Raw genomic sequence first — 15878 nt, 5'->3', positions numbered from 1 at the left:
GCTAATGTTTTTTCTTTTAGAAAATAGCAAAACCAGGAAAATTTTTTTTTTTTTTTAATTTTTTTTTTTCAACGTTTATTTATTTTTGGGACAGAGAGAGACAGAGCATGAATAGGGGAGGGGCAGAGAGAGAGGGAGACACAGAATCAGAAACAGGCTCCAGGCTCTGAGCCATCAGCCCAGAGCCTGACGCGGGGCTCGAACTCACGGACTGCGAGATCGTGACCTGGCTGAAGTCGGACGCTTAACCGACTGCGCCACCCAGGCGCCCCAAAACCAGGAAAATTTTTAAATAACGTCTTACCTTTGCATACTGTGAGAACATGGTTCAATTTGTTTTGTCCACATCATTTAAGATGGATGACTTCAGGTTGAGTAGGAGTATGTTGTTACAGGGGACAGTGACATTCAGAGATGTGGCTATTGACTTCACCCAGGAAGAGTGGCAACAGTTGGATCTTGCTCAAAGGAACCTGTACCGGAATGTGATGCTAGAAAACTACAACAACTTAATCACAGTGGGTAAGGGTAGCTTCCTGTATAACTCAAATTCTGGGAGTGAAGTACCTTTTTTTCTCCAAATTTCTGAAATTTGTGGAACCTTTAAATGTTAGAGTGAGTTTGGCCTTTAGGTGCCTTTGCTCGTATGAGTGTGCATGCTGCAGCTTTTAAAATAAAATGTCATCCTTGCTTATGTTTCAGAGGCAGCATCCCCAAAACCAAACTTTTCTTGTCCTTCAGAAAGCCTGGTTTGTCTGGGCTAGCCTCAATTCATGAATGATTTTTTTGTTCCTGATATTTGTGCCCAAACGTTATGTTACTTCTCTTTGACAGGCTGTCCATTCACCAAACCTGATGTGATTTTCAAGTTGGAGCAAGAAGAAGAACCTTGGGTGGTGGAGGAAGAAGTGTTAAGGAGACACTGTCCAGGTTAGTCAGGGAGGGAACCAGACAGGTGAGAAGCGGCCATGCCCCTTTAATGGTTAATCCATGACCCTCTGAAATACTCTTCAAAAATATTTTCTTAAAGATTGTAGACTTTAATAGAGATAATTTCTGTGAACTTCTGAATTCTTTACTAATTTAAGATGTCTTTTCTAGATAACGTTCTTCTTTCCTCAGAACTTAAAGGACCAGTTGGCCTTTTTACTTGTGTGCTAGATATCAATATTTCCTAACTCATTTCCATCTTTACTTTGATAGTCATTCTATTATTAGCATCTTCAGTCTCTGCCCACCTTATTACATAGGATCCTTTCCCTTTGCATTCAGATATTCACAGAATTGTAGTTGTTCGGATACTGTTGACGTTCATAGCCCTTTCTACTTTATCTTCTTTCATTGTAAATGCCATAGCATTATATTTTGTACTCATAGGCACATTTCCCAGTGTATTTTTAGCTTTTGCTCTCATACTTTAGTAATGGCTACAACCCTTTTACTCAATAAGTTTTAAAGTCTGTGATACTTTTCTCTTAGCTTCCATTGTCTGCTACATTTGTCATGTATTTGTGCGCACATTTGTTATACACACATGTGTACATACATACTTATATATACATGCATCACATGTAGACAATGCATACATACATTTATACATATATTTCTAGTTTGGTAGATATTGCCAAGTCTTTTTTTGCCCTCCAAGGAAACATTTTTATTTCTACCAAAAATTTCTGCCAACACAGTCTTAGAATTTTAAAAATTTTTGCCAATTTAATAGGTGAAAAACAGTTTATTATAGTTTAAATTTGTATTTCCTTTATTATGGTATTGTCAAGGATGTTTTCATATGCTTAAAAATGGTTTCTTTATAAATGGTTTGTCTTTTGCCCTTTTTTCTGTTGAATTCTTAATTTGTATGAATATATTGATGTGATTAGCCTTTTATTTGTTGTATGTTGTTCCAGTATTTTTTCACAGTTGGTCATTCCTCTTTGAAGTACTCTTTGCCACCCTAAGTTTCTTTAATGTTCATTTAGTTAAAATAACCATCTTTTTTACAGGAGATTATCCTGTGATCTTTTCCTTTTATGTATATGTGTGAATTATGTTTACACATTGCTTAGCAATTACTCATCCTCACATATTTGCCATGAATTTAAATAATTGTTCTAACTTTTTCAGGCTTTGAAGTCAGTTTTACACTGGTTTCCTAAATAGAATTTAGAACCATTTCTTCTTGTTCTGGAATACTTATAATAGCACTGGTGTATAACTCCCTTAAAGTTTTGGTTTATCTTACTTGTTTGCCCATTTGGACCTTTTGGATTATCAAGGGAAAGTGCTTTGACGGCTTTTTTCCATTATTACTTTATAAATATTACGCAGATGTTTTGTCTCTTTTGGCATTAGTTTTTGACATAATAGGTTGTATTGTTCTAGAAAATTACTTAATTCTGGTTTTCAAATTAATTTTCACAGAGTTGAACAATGTAATTTCTATAAATATTTAAGTTTGTTCTCTATCTGTAAAGGTTTACCATATACTAAAGTTCCAGGGTAGTCTGTATAACAACTTATTTTATCTGTATTTTCCAATCTGTTGGTATAAAATTACCATAGTATTTTCCTGTTTTGTCCTCATTAATTCTGCACATTCCTCAGCTAACATCATCAGATATTGGCTTTTCTTCATTTTCTCAACACTCTCATTCTGGGACTCCTAAAGATAGAAGCTAGATCTTTTTTCCTCCATATTTTTTTTTCATTTCCTTTATTATTTTTTGCCTCCTTATTTCTCTATGTGTCCTTCTCAGTAATTACTTCGGATATATCTTCCAAATTACTCTTCTCTCTGCAGCTCCCTATTAACTCATTTGCTTTAAAAAAAAAATTTGGTAGCAGTATTTTGTATTTTTAGAAATTCTCCTTTATTTTGTTTTTGGCTTTTTTTCCCCTACATCTTTCTGGCCCTTTCACTTCTGTTGGGATAGTACTTTGGCAACCTAATTGTACCTTCTTCAAAATCTTTTGCTTAATTAAGCTCTTTTTTCCCTAACTGAAGTGACCCAAAAGCTTAGTATTCTGCCTTCTTTTCTACATTTGTAATCTGCAACCAACTCTCTAACTTTACCTGCTTTACAATTTCACAGTAATTTTTCCCTTCCTTTATTATCAGTCTGGCAGAGAGAAAAATCTCCATTTTCCCATCTCGGATCTAAGAAGCAACAGGGAACTGAATGTAATCGTTCAGTACGTAGACTTGCACTTATTCATTCTCTCTATGCTGAGTCAGTTCCTTTTCTCTGTATTCCTCTGCCTCATGTCCCTGACTCTACAGCATGTCTGCTTCGTTTTTTTTTTTTTTTCTCTTTTAAATGTTTGTTTATTTTGTGTGTGTGTGTGTGTGTGTGTGTGTGTGTGTGTGTGTGTGTGTGTGTGTGTGAGAGAGAGAGAGAGAGAGAGAGAGAGAGAGAGAGAGAGAGAGACACTGAGCAAGCAGGGGAGGGGGAGGGGGGGAGAGAGAGAATCCCAAGCTGAGCATGGAGCCTGACACAGGGCTTGGCTCGATCCCACAACAGTGAGATCATAACTTGAGCCTAAATGAAGAGTTGGATGCTTAACCTGACTGAGCCATGCAACCGCCACTCTGCTTTCATTTCTTAAGAGATCCTCCATCTCCTTTAGGGTAGAGTGGTCTTTGTCTTTGTTAGTTGATATGTTTTTCCTTCTTTATCTCACATTGGTGTGCTTGGGAGTGGGATGAGATAAATTCATGTATTTCTTCTACCGTATTTAAGCTCAATTTTTCACTCTTTGTTTTCCCTTCTGCTCATAGTACATATGTATTCCTTATCCAGTCATGCTAAGTAGGCTCTTCCAGCTTTATGTTCCAGCTCTCTGATCCAATTTTAACCTGCCCTTTTTTTTCTCACTTTATTACTGCAGTATTCAGAACAACTTTATTTACTTTTTAAAATACATAATACGTGCTTATAGTACAAAAGGACACATTGAAAAGTAGTTATTCTCTTATACATTTCCTAAGGTGACAACCACTATCTTCATTTTCCTTTGAGCTGTTACTTACCTGTATTTTCAAACATTTTTATTGAAATTAGGTTAGCTTGTGAGTAAGTGTTATTTTCGGTATTGAATGTTCTTTTCCAAGCAATGTGATAATGCCTTTATTCTTAGCTTCCTAGAGCTGCCATAACAAAGTACAACAAATTGGGTGGCTTAGAATAACAGGAATTTAGGGGCATTTGGGTGACTGAGTCAGGTTAAGCATCTGACTTCTGCTCAGGTCAGGATCTTGTGGTTCACGAGTTCGAGCCCCACATTGGGCTCTGTGTTGACAGCTCAGAGCCTGGAGACTGCTTCAGATTCTGTGTCTCTCTCTCTGCCCCTCTCCTGCTCACACTGTCTCTCAAGAATGAATAAACATTAAAAAAATAATAATTAAAAAAAAAAGAATAAGAGGAATTTATTCTCACAGTTCTGGAAGCTTAAAAATACTAAATCGAGGTGTTGGCAGGCCATGCACCATCTGAAGCCTGTAGTGGAAGGACCCTTCCTTCATGTCTTTCAGCTTCTAGTAGCCCCAGACATTCCTTGGCTTGTGATACCATAACTCCAGTCTGTGTCTTTATTTTCACATGGTGTTCTGTGTTTCTGTCTCTTCACATTGAATCCTTTTTTGCAAGAACACCAGTCATAGTAGATTGAGTCACCCTAACTCCAGAATGACCTCATTTTAACTAATTGCATCTGCAGTGATCCTCTTTCCAAATAACTTCACATTCTGAGGTATGGGCATTAGGAGTTCAACATATCTTTTTTGTGGTACATTCAGTTCAGCCCATAACACTTTTCCATTTGGTCACATCTGTGTGTGCATTTTAGTTTTCTGTAATTTTGCAACATTTCTTATTAAACTTGTTCACATATTTTTCATATTTTTTGTTGTGATTATGATTCTTATGTTTTCTAAATAGTTGTGTATATATGAATGTTATTGAAACTAAATATTAATTTCCTATATATAGTGAATATAATGAAGTTTTTATATTTTATAATGATTTTTCACTCTTGATTTTGTAGGTAAATTGTTTTATTGTTGACCAAAATGTTAATCTTATACTTTCCTTTCCAAGTTTTTATACCTCTGATTTCTTCTTCTGTTAATGCGCTATCCAGTACTGTAGTGGTGGTAGTACTAACTTTAATGTAGTACTTTGGGATTTTCCTTTTTGTGGAGGGGGGGGATTTTTCTTATTAAAAATTGTGATTTAAGTGTACTGTAAGTGTTTAAGCTGTACTGTACTTTTTCTGAAGTTAAATAAGTAGTCCCATTTTTTGAAGGTTTCTTTATGGAAAATAGATATTTAGTTTTATAACTTTTAAATATACCTTTGGAAATGATTACCTGATTTTTTACTTTTGACCTATTAATGTATTTGCTGATTAGAAACAGATTTTTCTAGTAGCAAAACATATATACGTACTTGGAAAAAAACCTACTCAGTTATGATGTATCTTATATTTAATGTGCTCTAGGTCACTCTTTTTTCCTTCTGGGTCATTTTGATATTTTAGGTAGAATTTTTACATTGATATTCATAAGTAAAATTGGTATATAGTTTGCTTTTTTGGTTGTCATCTTTGTCAGATTTTGGTGTTAATGTTATGTTTGTTTCACATGCACAAAAATGGGAATTCTCCTTTTTTTTTTCTTTTATAACATTCTGCAGAGCATGAAAGCAAATGTCCCCTAAATGTTTGTTCAAATGCCCATGTGAACCTCTCTGGACCTTTTGATTTGTTTTGTTTTTGAGGGATTGCTTTTTTTATTTTTCTGTTCATTTTGTGGAAGTTGGTTTATATAGGTTTCTACCTCTTACAGGTACAGTTTTGGTAATTTGCATTTTCCAGAAAATTACTTATGTCAAGCAGTTTATAAAATTATATTTTAATAGAATTCTGCAAAATAGTTTTATGATTTTTAACTTCCTGTTTTTGTTTTTTCCTGTGTCATTTCTAACTTTATTGGTACATCTGCATTCTTCCTTTTATTTATGCAACCAGTTTATCTGTTTTGTTTCAGATCCCATTTTTAAACACAATCAAAGCTATTTGTATTCCTAACTATCTTCCTCCACTCGTATTTTTCCTGGAATTTCCTAAAGCTAAGGAAATAGGAGATACATGCACTTGGAATTTGCTTTATAATGGGAAACTACGTCTTAAACCAAGAATCAATCCCATAATAGCATATTTTCTGAAATTTTCTTCACATTACAATACTGGAAAATATTTCAAGTGATATTTATTTGCAATCTGTTTTAGGAGAAGTATGGGGAATTGATGAGCGTCAGAAAATCCAGGACAGACTTTTGACACAATTTGAAGATAAATTCACAAAAACACTGACTGAAGAAAAAGTCATTGAATGTCATAAGAAATTTGCCAATGCATTTCCTCTTAACTTGGACTTTTTTCCTTCCAGTCACAATCTCTATGAATATGACTTATTTGGAAAGTGTTTAGAACATAATAATTTTGACTGTCATAATAGTGATAGACTCTTTATAAGAAAGGAACATTCTGAATATAATGAACCTATGAAATCATTTGTCATTAATCCATCCCATCTTGTAGTAACCCCCTTTAAATGTAATCACTGTGGGAAAGGATTCAGTCAAACTTTGGACCTCATCAGACACCTCAGAATTCATACTGGAGAGAAACCCTATGAATGTAAGAACTGTAGAAAAGCCTTCAGCCACAAGGAAAAACTCATTAAACATCATAAAACTCATAGTAGGGAGCAGTCTTATGAATGTAATGAATGTGGGAAAGCTTTCATTAAAATGTCAAATCTCATTAGGCATCAAAGAATTCATACTGGGGAGAAACCCTATGCATGTAAGGAATGTGGGAAATCCTTCAGCCAGAAATCCAATCTCATTGATCATGAAAAAATTCATACTGGAGAGAAACCTTATGAATGTAATGAGTGTGGGAAAGCATTCAGTCAGAAGCAAAGCCTCACTGCACATCAGAAAGTTCATACTGGGGAGAAACCTTATGCATGTAATGAATGTGGTAAAGCCTTCCCTCGAATTGCATCCCTTGCTCTTCACATGAGAAGTCATACAGGAGAAAAACCTTATAAATGTGATAAATGTGGAAAAGCTTTCTCTCAATTTTCCATGCTTATTATACATGTAAGAATTCATACGGGTGAGAAACCCTATGAATGTAATGAATGTGGAAAATCCTTCTCTCAAAGTTCAGCCCTTACTGTACATATGAGAAGTCATACTGGTGAAAAACCTTATGAGTGTAAGGAATGTAGAAAAGCCTTCAGCCACAAGAAAAACTTCATTACACACCAGAAGATTCATACTAGAGAGAAACCTTATGAATGTAATGAATGTGGGAAAGCTTTCATTCAAATGTCAAATCTCGTTAGACACCAGAGAATTCACACTGGAGAAAAACCGTACATATGTAAGGAATGTGGCAAAGCCTTTAGCCAGAAATCAAATCTCATTGCACATGAAAAAATTCATTCTGGAGAGAAACCCTATGAATGTAATGAATGTGGTAAAGCCTTCAGCCAAAAGCAAAACTTTATTACACATCAGAAAGTTCACACTGGAGAGAAACCTTATGATTGTAATGAATGTGGTAAAGCCTTTTCTCAAATTGCATCCCTTACTCTTCATCTGAGAAGTCACACAGGAGAAAAGCCTTATGAATGTGATAAGTGTGGGAAAGCCTTCTCTCAGTGCTCATTGCTCAACTTACATATGAGGAGTCATACTGGTGAGAAGCCCTATGTATGTAATGAATGTGGAAAAGCTTTCTCTCAAAGAACTTCTCTTATTGTGCACATGAGAGGCCATACAGGTGAGAAACCCTATGAATGTAATAAATGTGGAAAAGCCTTCTCCCAAAGCTCATCCCTTACTATACATATACGAGGTCATACAGGTGAGAAGCCCTTTGACTGTAGTAAATGTGGAAAAGCCTTCTCTCAAATCTCATCTCTTACACTTCATATGAGAAAACATACAGGTGAGAAGCCTTATCATTGTTATGAGTGTGGTAAGGCTTTCAGCCAAAAGTCACACCTTGTTAGACACCAGAGAATTCATACTCAGTAGAACACTATGAATATTGTGAATATGGAAAAGCCTTTAGAAAGAATTAGCATCTCCTTTCACATAATCAGTTCTAGAACAGAAAACTATGACTGTGGAAAGCCTTTTGAAGAAGTCACACATTTATGAAACAAGGAGTATTTTTACCAAGGTAACAAAGCTGAACATCAAAAACCTTCACAGGTATCTAAAGATATTTATTCAGCATTCTTATTAAAATGTGAAACAAGATATCTACTATCAGCATATCAATATTACAATTGAGCTCCTAGCCAATGTGTTAAGTAAGAAGAAGATTGGCGGAAAAGAGAAGCTATAAAAATACCTCTTACACAAGAAATATTTGGTTCAAAAATATGTTGATATAAAATGTCTAAGGATAAACACAACAGTGAATTACCAGGCACACATATATACATATAAAGTTATAAAACATTTTCAAGGGCACAAAATAACACCTGAAATTTTGAGAAAAATAACATTGTCTGAAAAAGGTGACATTTTTAAAAACAAAAATTCTCTCATCTCTAAGGTATTTCCACTCAAAGTTTTCGCTAATTATATTTTAAGAATTTTGCAAACTGATTTAAGGTTTTACATAGGAATATGAAGGACCACAAATAGCAGAGACAACAGTGAAAAAAGAGAAGGCACAGTCTACTAGATAGCATCACGTACTTTTATTTAAAGCTGGTGTCTAAATGTGTTCTTGTTAAGTAAATTAGCAGATACAAGGATTGGAGAAAGGAGATATGGAAATTTTGTGTATGATAGTGCTACTGAAGTCACTGGAGAAAGAATGGCCTATTCAATAAATGGAAGATTCATATGAACAAAAAATGATAGCTCTCTATACCATATACAAAAATAAACTCCAGATAGATTGAAGACCAGAATATAAAAAGCAAAATTCTAAAACTATGATGAAAGTAAAATAGATTTATTATTTTAGAGTAAAAGGATTACTCTAAGAACACATAAATATGAAGCTGTCATTTCTCTTTTGGTGTATTGGCTTCAGAGGCACGAGATACACATCTCTGTTCACTGCATTGTGGTTTGTATTACACTAAATTGGACATAAATTCTCAGTAGAATGATAAATTAATACCACGTAATTATTGCTATGATAGAATACAATATTTAGAAGGTATAAATGTGACATATAGTTACGTAGATCACAGTATATAATATTGAGAGGAAAAAGCAAAATGTACAATGAGAAGATGTAACATTTGTATAAGTTTAATAAAATAATGCAAAGAACAGTACTGTGTATTGGTCATAAATCCACATATGACATTGGTTGCCTTTCAGGAAATGGGAGAGTTTTAGATGGAATTGTTATATTTACCTGTAACATTTCTTTAATAAAAAGGAAAGCAAATATAATGGTGGTAACAAATCAGGTTGTCAAGATTATGTTGCTATTTTTGTATTCTTTTTTTGCCTTTCCTTATTTTCCTAATTTCTCTAAAATAAGAACCAAAATGGGACACGACCTATAGGAACAACTTGAAAATGGATTCTTTATGGTCAAAACTAAAATTTGTAGGAAATTCTCTTTACTGATACACAAACAAAACCTGAATTAAGATGACACTTTGCTTACCCTCTCCTCACAATGTTGATTCAGTGTGTGTGTATGTGTGTGTGTGTGTGTGTGTGTGTTTGTGTGTGTATTGATGCCAATTTTAAAATTGTTTATTTCAAACACAAATTCTTCCTTAGCTGAAGGCAGTGAAGAAACTAAAGAAATAGTTAATTGTTGGAATAACTGGCTCTCCACTTGGGGAAAAAAAACCAAAACCTATATTTGGCTTGGTTTCAGATTGAGTAGGGGCCATTCATACCTACTGTAAAATGTGAATAATGTTCTGACATGTCAAGCAAACCAAGGATAGATGCCTGCATCAGACCAGAGGGAATTTCCGCATATCTCAACAAAGCTTTATTTGGTTTCTGAATCCTTAAGTGGTCATGCACATGCTGGTGATTTTATATGTGTGACGTACGTGCCCAGTGGGTGTGAAAGCTCTTCTTGTACCACATCTAAAATTTTATATATTCAGACCTTTCAAATATATGTGGAACTCAAATTAACTTTTCTGTGAATAGCTCATTCATATATTTTGTCTATTTGTTTTCTACTGGGACTTTCAAAAGATGTTTTTATTTAGAAATACAGGTTTATAGGAAGTTGCAGAAACAGTACCCTATAGTACTGTTTAGCTTGTGTGCCCTATGTCCGATTTTCCCTAATGTTAAATCTTACATAACTACAGTGCAATATCAAATTTAACAGTGGCACAATCTGTACGTTAGTAGATTTCACTGGTTTTGCATGCGCTTGTGTGTGTTAATGTAGTTCTATACAATTTTATCTCCTAACTACCACTCCAGTTTTTTCTCTGCCACCACAATCAACGTACAGAACTTCTGACACCACAAATATTCCTTGTTCTGTCCCTTTGTAGTCATACCCATAACCCTTTTCCCCTCTGTGCTTCCCACTCCTTACCTTTGGCAAGCACTAATATATAATCTCAAGATTATTATATTCTATAATATACTGTTTAATATCAAGAGTGTTTTATAAATGGAACCTACACTATATAACCTTTTGAGATTGGTGTTTTTTATTCAACCTGATGCCCTGAGATAAATCCCAGTTATTACAGATAAAATTTTTCTGGTTTTAAAATTTCTCAAGTAGTTTTCCATGGTATCAATATACCATGGTTTCTCTAACCATCGAGCCTTTGAAAGACATTTGCATTTCCAGCTTTGGGTAATTACAAAAACCTGCTATGAACATTCATCTGTCATTTGGTTGTTCCGTCTATTTTGTTCCTCTGTCACTTTTCATGCCTTACTGTGGGTTACTTCAGCATATTTTTTTAGAATTCTACTTTAGAGTTCTTGAGTGTATCTCTGTGGATTTTTTAGTAGTTGTTCTAGGTATTAACATCATACATATATAACTTCCACAATCTACTGTCATTCAACCAGTTCAAAACCTTATCTCAACTAAGATTCTTTATTTTCCCCCTTTATTATTATATAATTGTACCAGGTATTTCCCCTATATACCTGTACCCGTATCTTTACTGTTTCTGTTCTATCCTCATTCCAGATGTTCTATACTCCATCATTTCTGCTAAAGAATTTCCGTCAGCCACTCTTTTAGTATAGGTCTCCTGGCAACAAAAAGACTATCTTAATTATCCTTTGTCTGAGTATGTTTTCATTTCACCTTCATTCCTAAAGGATGTTTTTTTGCTGGTAGAGAATTCTGGTTGAGAGATGTTTCAGTACTTGAAAAAGGGGCCACTTCACTTTGACCTTTTTTTTTCTGATAAGAAATCTCTTATCTGAACCATTCCTCTATAGGAGGAATGTGTCATTTCTAACTGCTTTCAAAAATTGTTTCTAGTCTTCAGTATTCTTAAGTTTGATTATCATGTATCTCAGCATGAATTTCTTTGGGTTTATACTGTTTAGGGTTTGCTCAGCTTCTTGAATCTGAAGACTTAGGTTTGTTGCCACAGTTGAGGAATTTTCCGCTGTTATTTCTTTTACTGCTTTTCCAGCCTCATACTTTTTATCCTTCCCTTGTAAGACAACATGTTTTTCCTCTTGTTGTTCATATTAGATAATTTATTTTGTCCTATCTTCAAGTTCACTGATACTTTCCTCTGTACTCTCCATTCTACTCCTGAACACATCCATTGAGTCTTTTGGTTACTGTAATTTTCATTTCAAATTGTTTCATGTTCTTTATATTTTTCTTTGTTGAGCTTTTTTTTCATTTGTTTCAAGTGTGTACATGATTTGTTCACCTGAAGCACTTTTATGATGGTTGCTTTAAATTCCTTGCCAAATAACTCTAGTTACCTTAGTATTGATGTCTCTTGATTATCTTCACATTAAGCTTGAGATTTTCCTATTCCTTGATATGATGTATGAATGATTTTCATTTTTATCCTGGACATTTTGTGTGTTGTGTTCTGAGACTCTAGCTCCTACTTAACCTCCTTTCTGCAGGTAAGTTTAGGCATAGCTTTAGTGTACAGGTGAGTGTGGATGTTCCTGCTGAGCCCCACTGACTCAACCCAAGCAAAAGTGGAGCACTGACACCCACTTCATTTTCAGTGGGTAGGGATAGAAGTTCACCTCCCCATTCAGCCCAGCTAAAACAGAGGTGTGGAGGATGGAGAGGAAACAGTGATAACACCACACCTTGTTGTTGCTAGAGCTTGTTGGGTAGGAATAGAAACTGAATTCTGCACTGGGCTCTGATAAAGGGGAGGGTGAAAAGCTGATTGCTTTTTTTTTTTTTTTCTTAATTGAAATGGCCAGAGCTACAACCGAGCTGAGTTGTTAGGATTTGAATCCCTTGTGCAGAAGATACATGAATGTCTCAACAGGTACATGAAAAGATGCTCAACATCACTAGTAATTAAGGAAATGGAAATCAAAACCACAATGAGATAATACTTCACTCCTGTTAGAATGGCTATCATCAAAAAGACGAGATAAATGCTGGCAAGGATGTGGAGAAAGGGGAACACTTGTGCGCTGTTGGTGGTATCATAATTGGTATAGCCACTATGCAAAACAGTATGCAGTTTCTTTAAAAAACAACAACTGTATAATCCAGCAATTCTATTTCTGGGAATATATCCAACGGAAACAAAAACCCTATGTTGAAGAGGTATGTGCACTCCCATGTTCATACCAAGATAAGGGAACAAGCTAAGTGTATGGATTGGATGGATGAACTGGATAATGAATTTGTGGTGCATGCACACATACGCACAGTGGAATACTGAGCCATAAGAAGGGAAATCCAAAAGAAGGAAATCCTGCCATTTGTGACAACATGGATGGACCTTGAGAGCATTTTGCTAAGTGAAGTCAAATGAGAAAGACAAATACCATACGATCACACTTAACTGTGGAATCTAAAAAATAAAAACAAAAAAACTCCCAGGAAAGGAGATCAGTTTTGTGGTTACCAGAGGCGAGGAACAGGACAAAGAGGAATTGAATAAAGGTGGCCAAAAAATACAAACTTCAGTTGTAAGATAAGTACTAGGGATGTAATGTACATGAAGACTATGGTTAACACTGCTATATGGTTTTATTTTTAAGTCTGAGAGAGTGGCAGAGGGGCAGAAAGAGATGGGGTGAGAGAGAATCCCAAGCAAGCTCCGCACTGTCAGTGCAGAGCCTGATGTGGGGCTCAAATTCATGAACTGTGAGATGAGGACCTGAGCCGAAGTCAGACAGTTAACCAACAGAGCCACCCAGGCTCTCCTGCTATATATTTTAAAGTTAAGAGAGTAGATCCTAAAAGTTCTCATCGCAGTTTTTTTTTTCTTACCTATAGAAGTGTTGTTTCACAACATAGGTAAGTTCATTATGCTTTATATCTTAAACTTATACGTGCAGTGTGCTGACTGTATCGCAATAAAATGGAGCGGGAAGAATTTCCATTTTCTAGTTTAATAATCTGGGTAAGTAGATATTTTCAGTAGATACTTTTAATTCAGTTTCATTTCCCTGTTCTTTATCAAAATCAAATAAAAAGCCAACCAGAAGACAAACCAAATGTATGATTTGCAAACATTTTCTCCTATTCTGTATGTTTTCATTTTGATAAAGTCCTTTCATAGACAAAAGTTTGTAGTTTTTATGAACTCGAATTTGTCTTTTTTTGCTTTTGGTGTCAGATCTAAAAATCAATGGACAGATCCAACATAAGGAAGATTTACTTCTGTTTTCTAAGAGTTTTATACTTTCATTCTTTTTTCCCCTTCTGATTAAACTGAAGAATAATTGACATACAATGTTAGTTTCAGATGTACAACATAGTGATTCAATATTTATATACATGACAAAATGGTCACCCCTGTAATCTAGTTATTATCTGTCACAATACAAAATTCTTATGGTATTGTTGACTATGTTCCCTATGCTGTACATTACATCCCATCTTATTTTATAACTGAAAGATTGTACTTAAGACCCTTCACTATTTTGTCCAAACTACATTCTGCCCACTAACCATCAGTTCTCCGTATCTATGAGTGTTTATTTCTATTTTTTGTTTTTTTATATTTCACCTAGAAGTGAAATAATACAGTATTTTTTTCTGTCTGACTTATCTCTCTTAGCATGATATCATGTAGGTTTGTCCATGTTGTCACAGTTGGCAATTTTGTTCTTTTTTACGGCCAAGTAACATTCTGTTGTATACAAACCATGATCTTTATCCATTCCTCCATCAATAGACATTTAGGTTATTTCCATATTATGGCTATTATAAATAATTCTGTGATGAGTGTAAGGGTACAAATATCTTTTTGGGTTGATACATTCATTTTCTTCAAGTAATTACCTACTAATAGATTTTATGGTAGTTCTATTTTTAAATTTTAGAGGACCTACACAGTATTTCCCATAGTGACTACACCAATTTACATTCCCACCAACAGTGCATAAGGGCCCCCTTTTCTCCATATCTTTACCAACACTTGTCTTTATATATATATATATATATATATATATATATATATATATATATACACACACACACACACACACATATATATATGTGTGTGTGTATATATATATATATATATATATATATATATATATATATGCGCCATTCTGATAGGTAGATACAAAGTAATATCACATTGTGGTTTTTATTTGCATTTCCCTGATGGTTAAGTGATGTTGAGCATGTTTTCATGTGTCATCTTCCTTGGGAAAATGCCTATTCAGATTTTCTGCCCTCTTTTAATTGGATTATTTTTATACTGAGTTGTATGAGATTTTTAGATATTTTGAATGTTAACTGTTTAATGGATATACTACTGACAAATAACTTCTTCCATTCAGTAGGTTGCTTTTTCTTTTTATTGATGGTTTCCTATGCTATGCAATAGCTTTTTGGTTTGATGTAGTCCATTTTTATATTTTTGTTGTCCTTGCCTAAGGAGATCCAGAAAGGGATTGCTAAGACTGGTGTCAGAGTTTACTGCCTGTGTTTTCTTCTAGGAATTTTATGGTATCAGGTCTCAAATTTAAGTCTTTAATCCATTTTGATTTTATTTCTGTATATGGTATAAGAAAACTGGTGCAGTTTTCCCCACATCATTTATAAAAGAGACTTTTTGCCATTGTATATTCTTGCCTCCTGTATCATAGATTAATCGACAATATTAACCTGGGTATATTTCTATCTATCTGTATTGTTCCACTGATATATATGTCTGTTTTTGTGCCAGTATCATTCTATTTTGATTACTATAGCTTGGTAGTATAGCTAGAAATGAGTATACCTCCAGCTTTCTCAAGATTGCTTTGGATGTTTTGGGGTGTTTTGTGGTTCTTCTCAAATGTTAGAATCATTTGTTCTAATTTTGTGCAAACCACCATTGACATTTGGGTATTGATTCTTCCAATCCACAAGCATAGTATTTTCCCCTTGTTTGTGTCATCTTCAGTTTCTTTTTTTTTTTTTTAATGTTTTTTATTTATTTTTGAGAGAGAGAGGGAGACAGTGTGCGAGCAGGGGAGGGGCAGAGAGAGAAGGAGACAGAGAATCTGAAGCAGGCTCCAGGCTCTGAACTGTCAGCACAGAGCTCGACACTCAGGAGCCGTGAGATCGTGACCTGGGCCGAAGTCAGACGTTTAATTGACTGAGCCACCCAGGCGCCCCATCTTCAGTTTCTTTCATCAGTGTCTTAC

At 34.8% G+C, this 15878-nt stretch overlaps 1 protein-coding gene across 1 annotated transcript in view; it reads left to right on the top strand.

Moving 5' to 3' along the window:
* Window positions 1–9382, top strand: part of ZNF569 (zinc finger protein 569) — a 35572-nt gene extending 26190 nt beyond the window's left edge. Inside the window, exons 4-6 of the mRNA XM_006941321.5 lie at window positions 396–522; window positions 835–930; window positions 6292–9382. Coding sequence (XP_006941383.3) covers window positions 396–522; window positions 835–930; window positions 6292–8117 — 2049 coding nt within the window. The 3' untranslated portion in view covers window positions 8118–9382. The remainder of the gene's footprint in view (window positions 1–395; window positions 523–834; window positions 931–6291) is intronic.
* Window positions 9383–15878: the final 6496 nt, after the last annotated feature.

Source organism: Felis catus, chromosome E2, assembly GCF_018350175.1.
Source record: "Felis catus isolate Fca126 chromosome E2, F.catus_Fca126_mat1.0, whole genome shotgun sequence".
NCBI lineage: Eukaryota > Metazoa > Chordata > Mammalia > Carnivora > Felidae > Felis > Felis catus.
The sequence above is the reverse complement of the archived record's forward strand: the minus strand, read 5'-3'. Positions and strand labels throughout refer to the sequence as shown.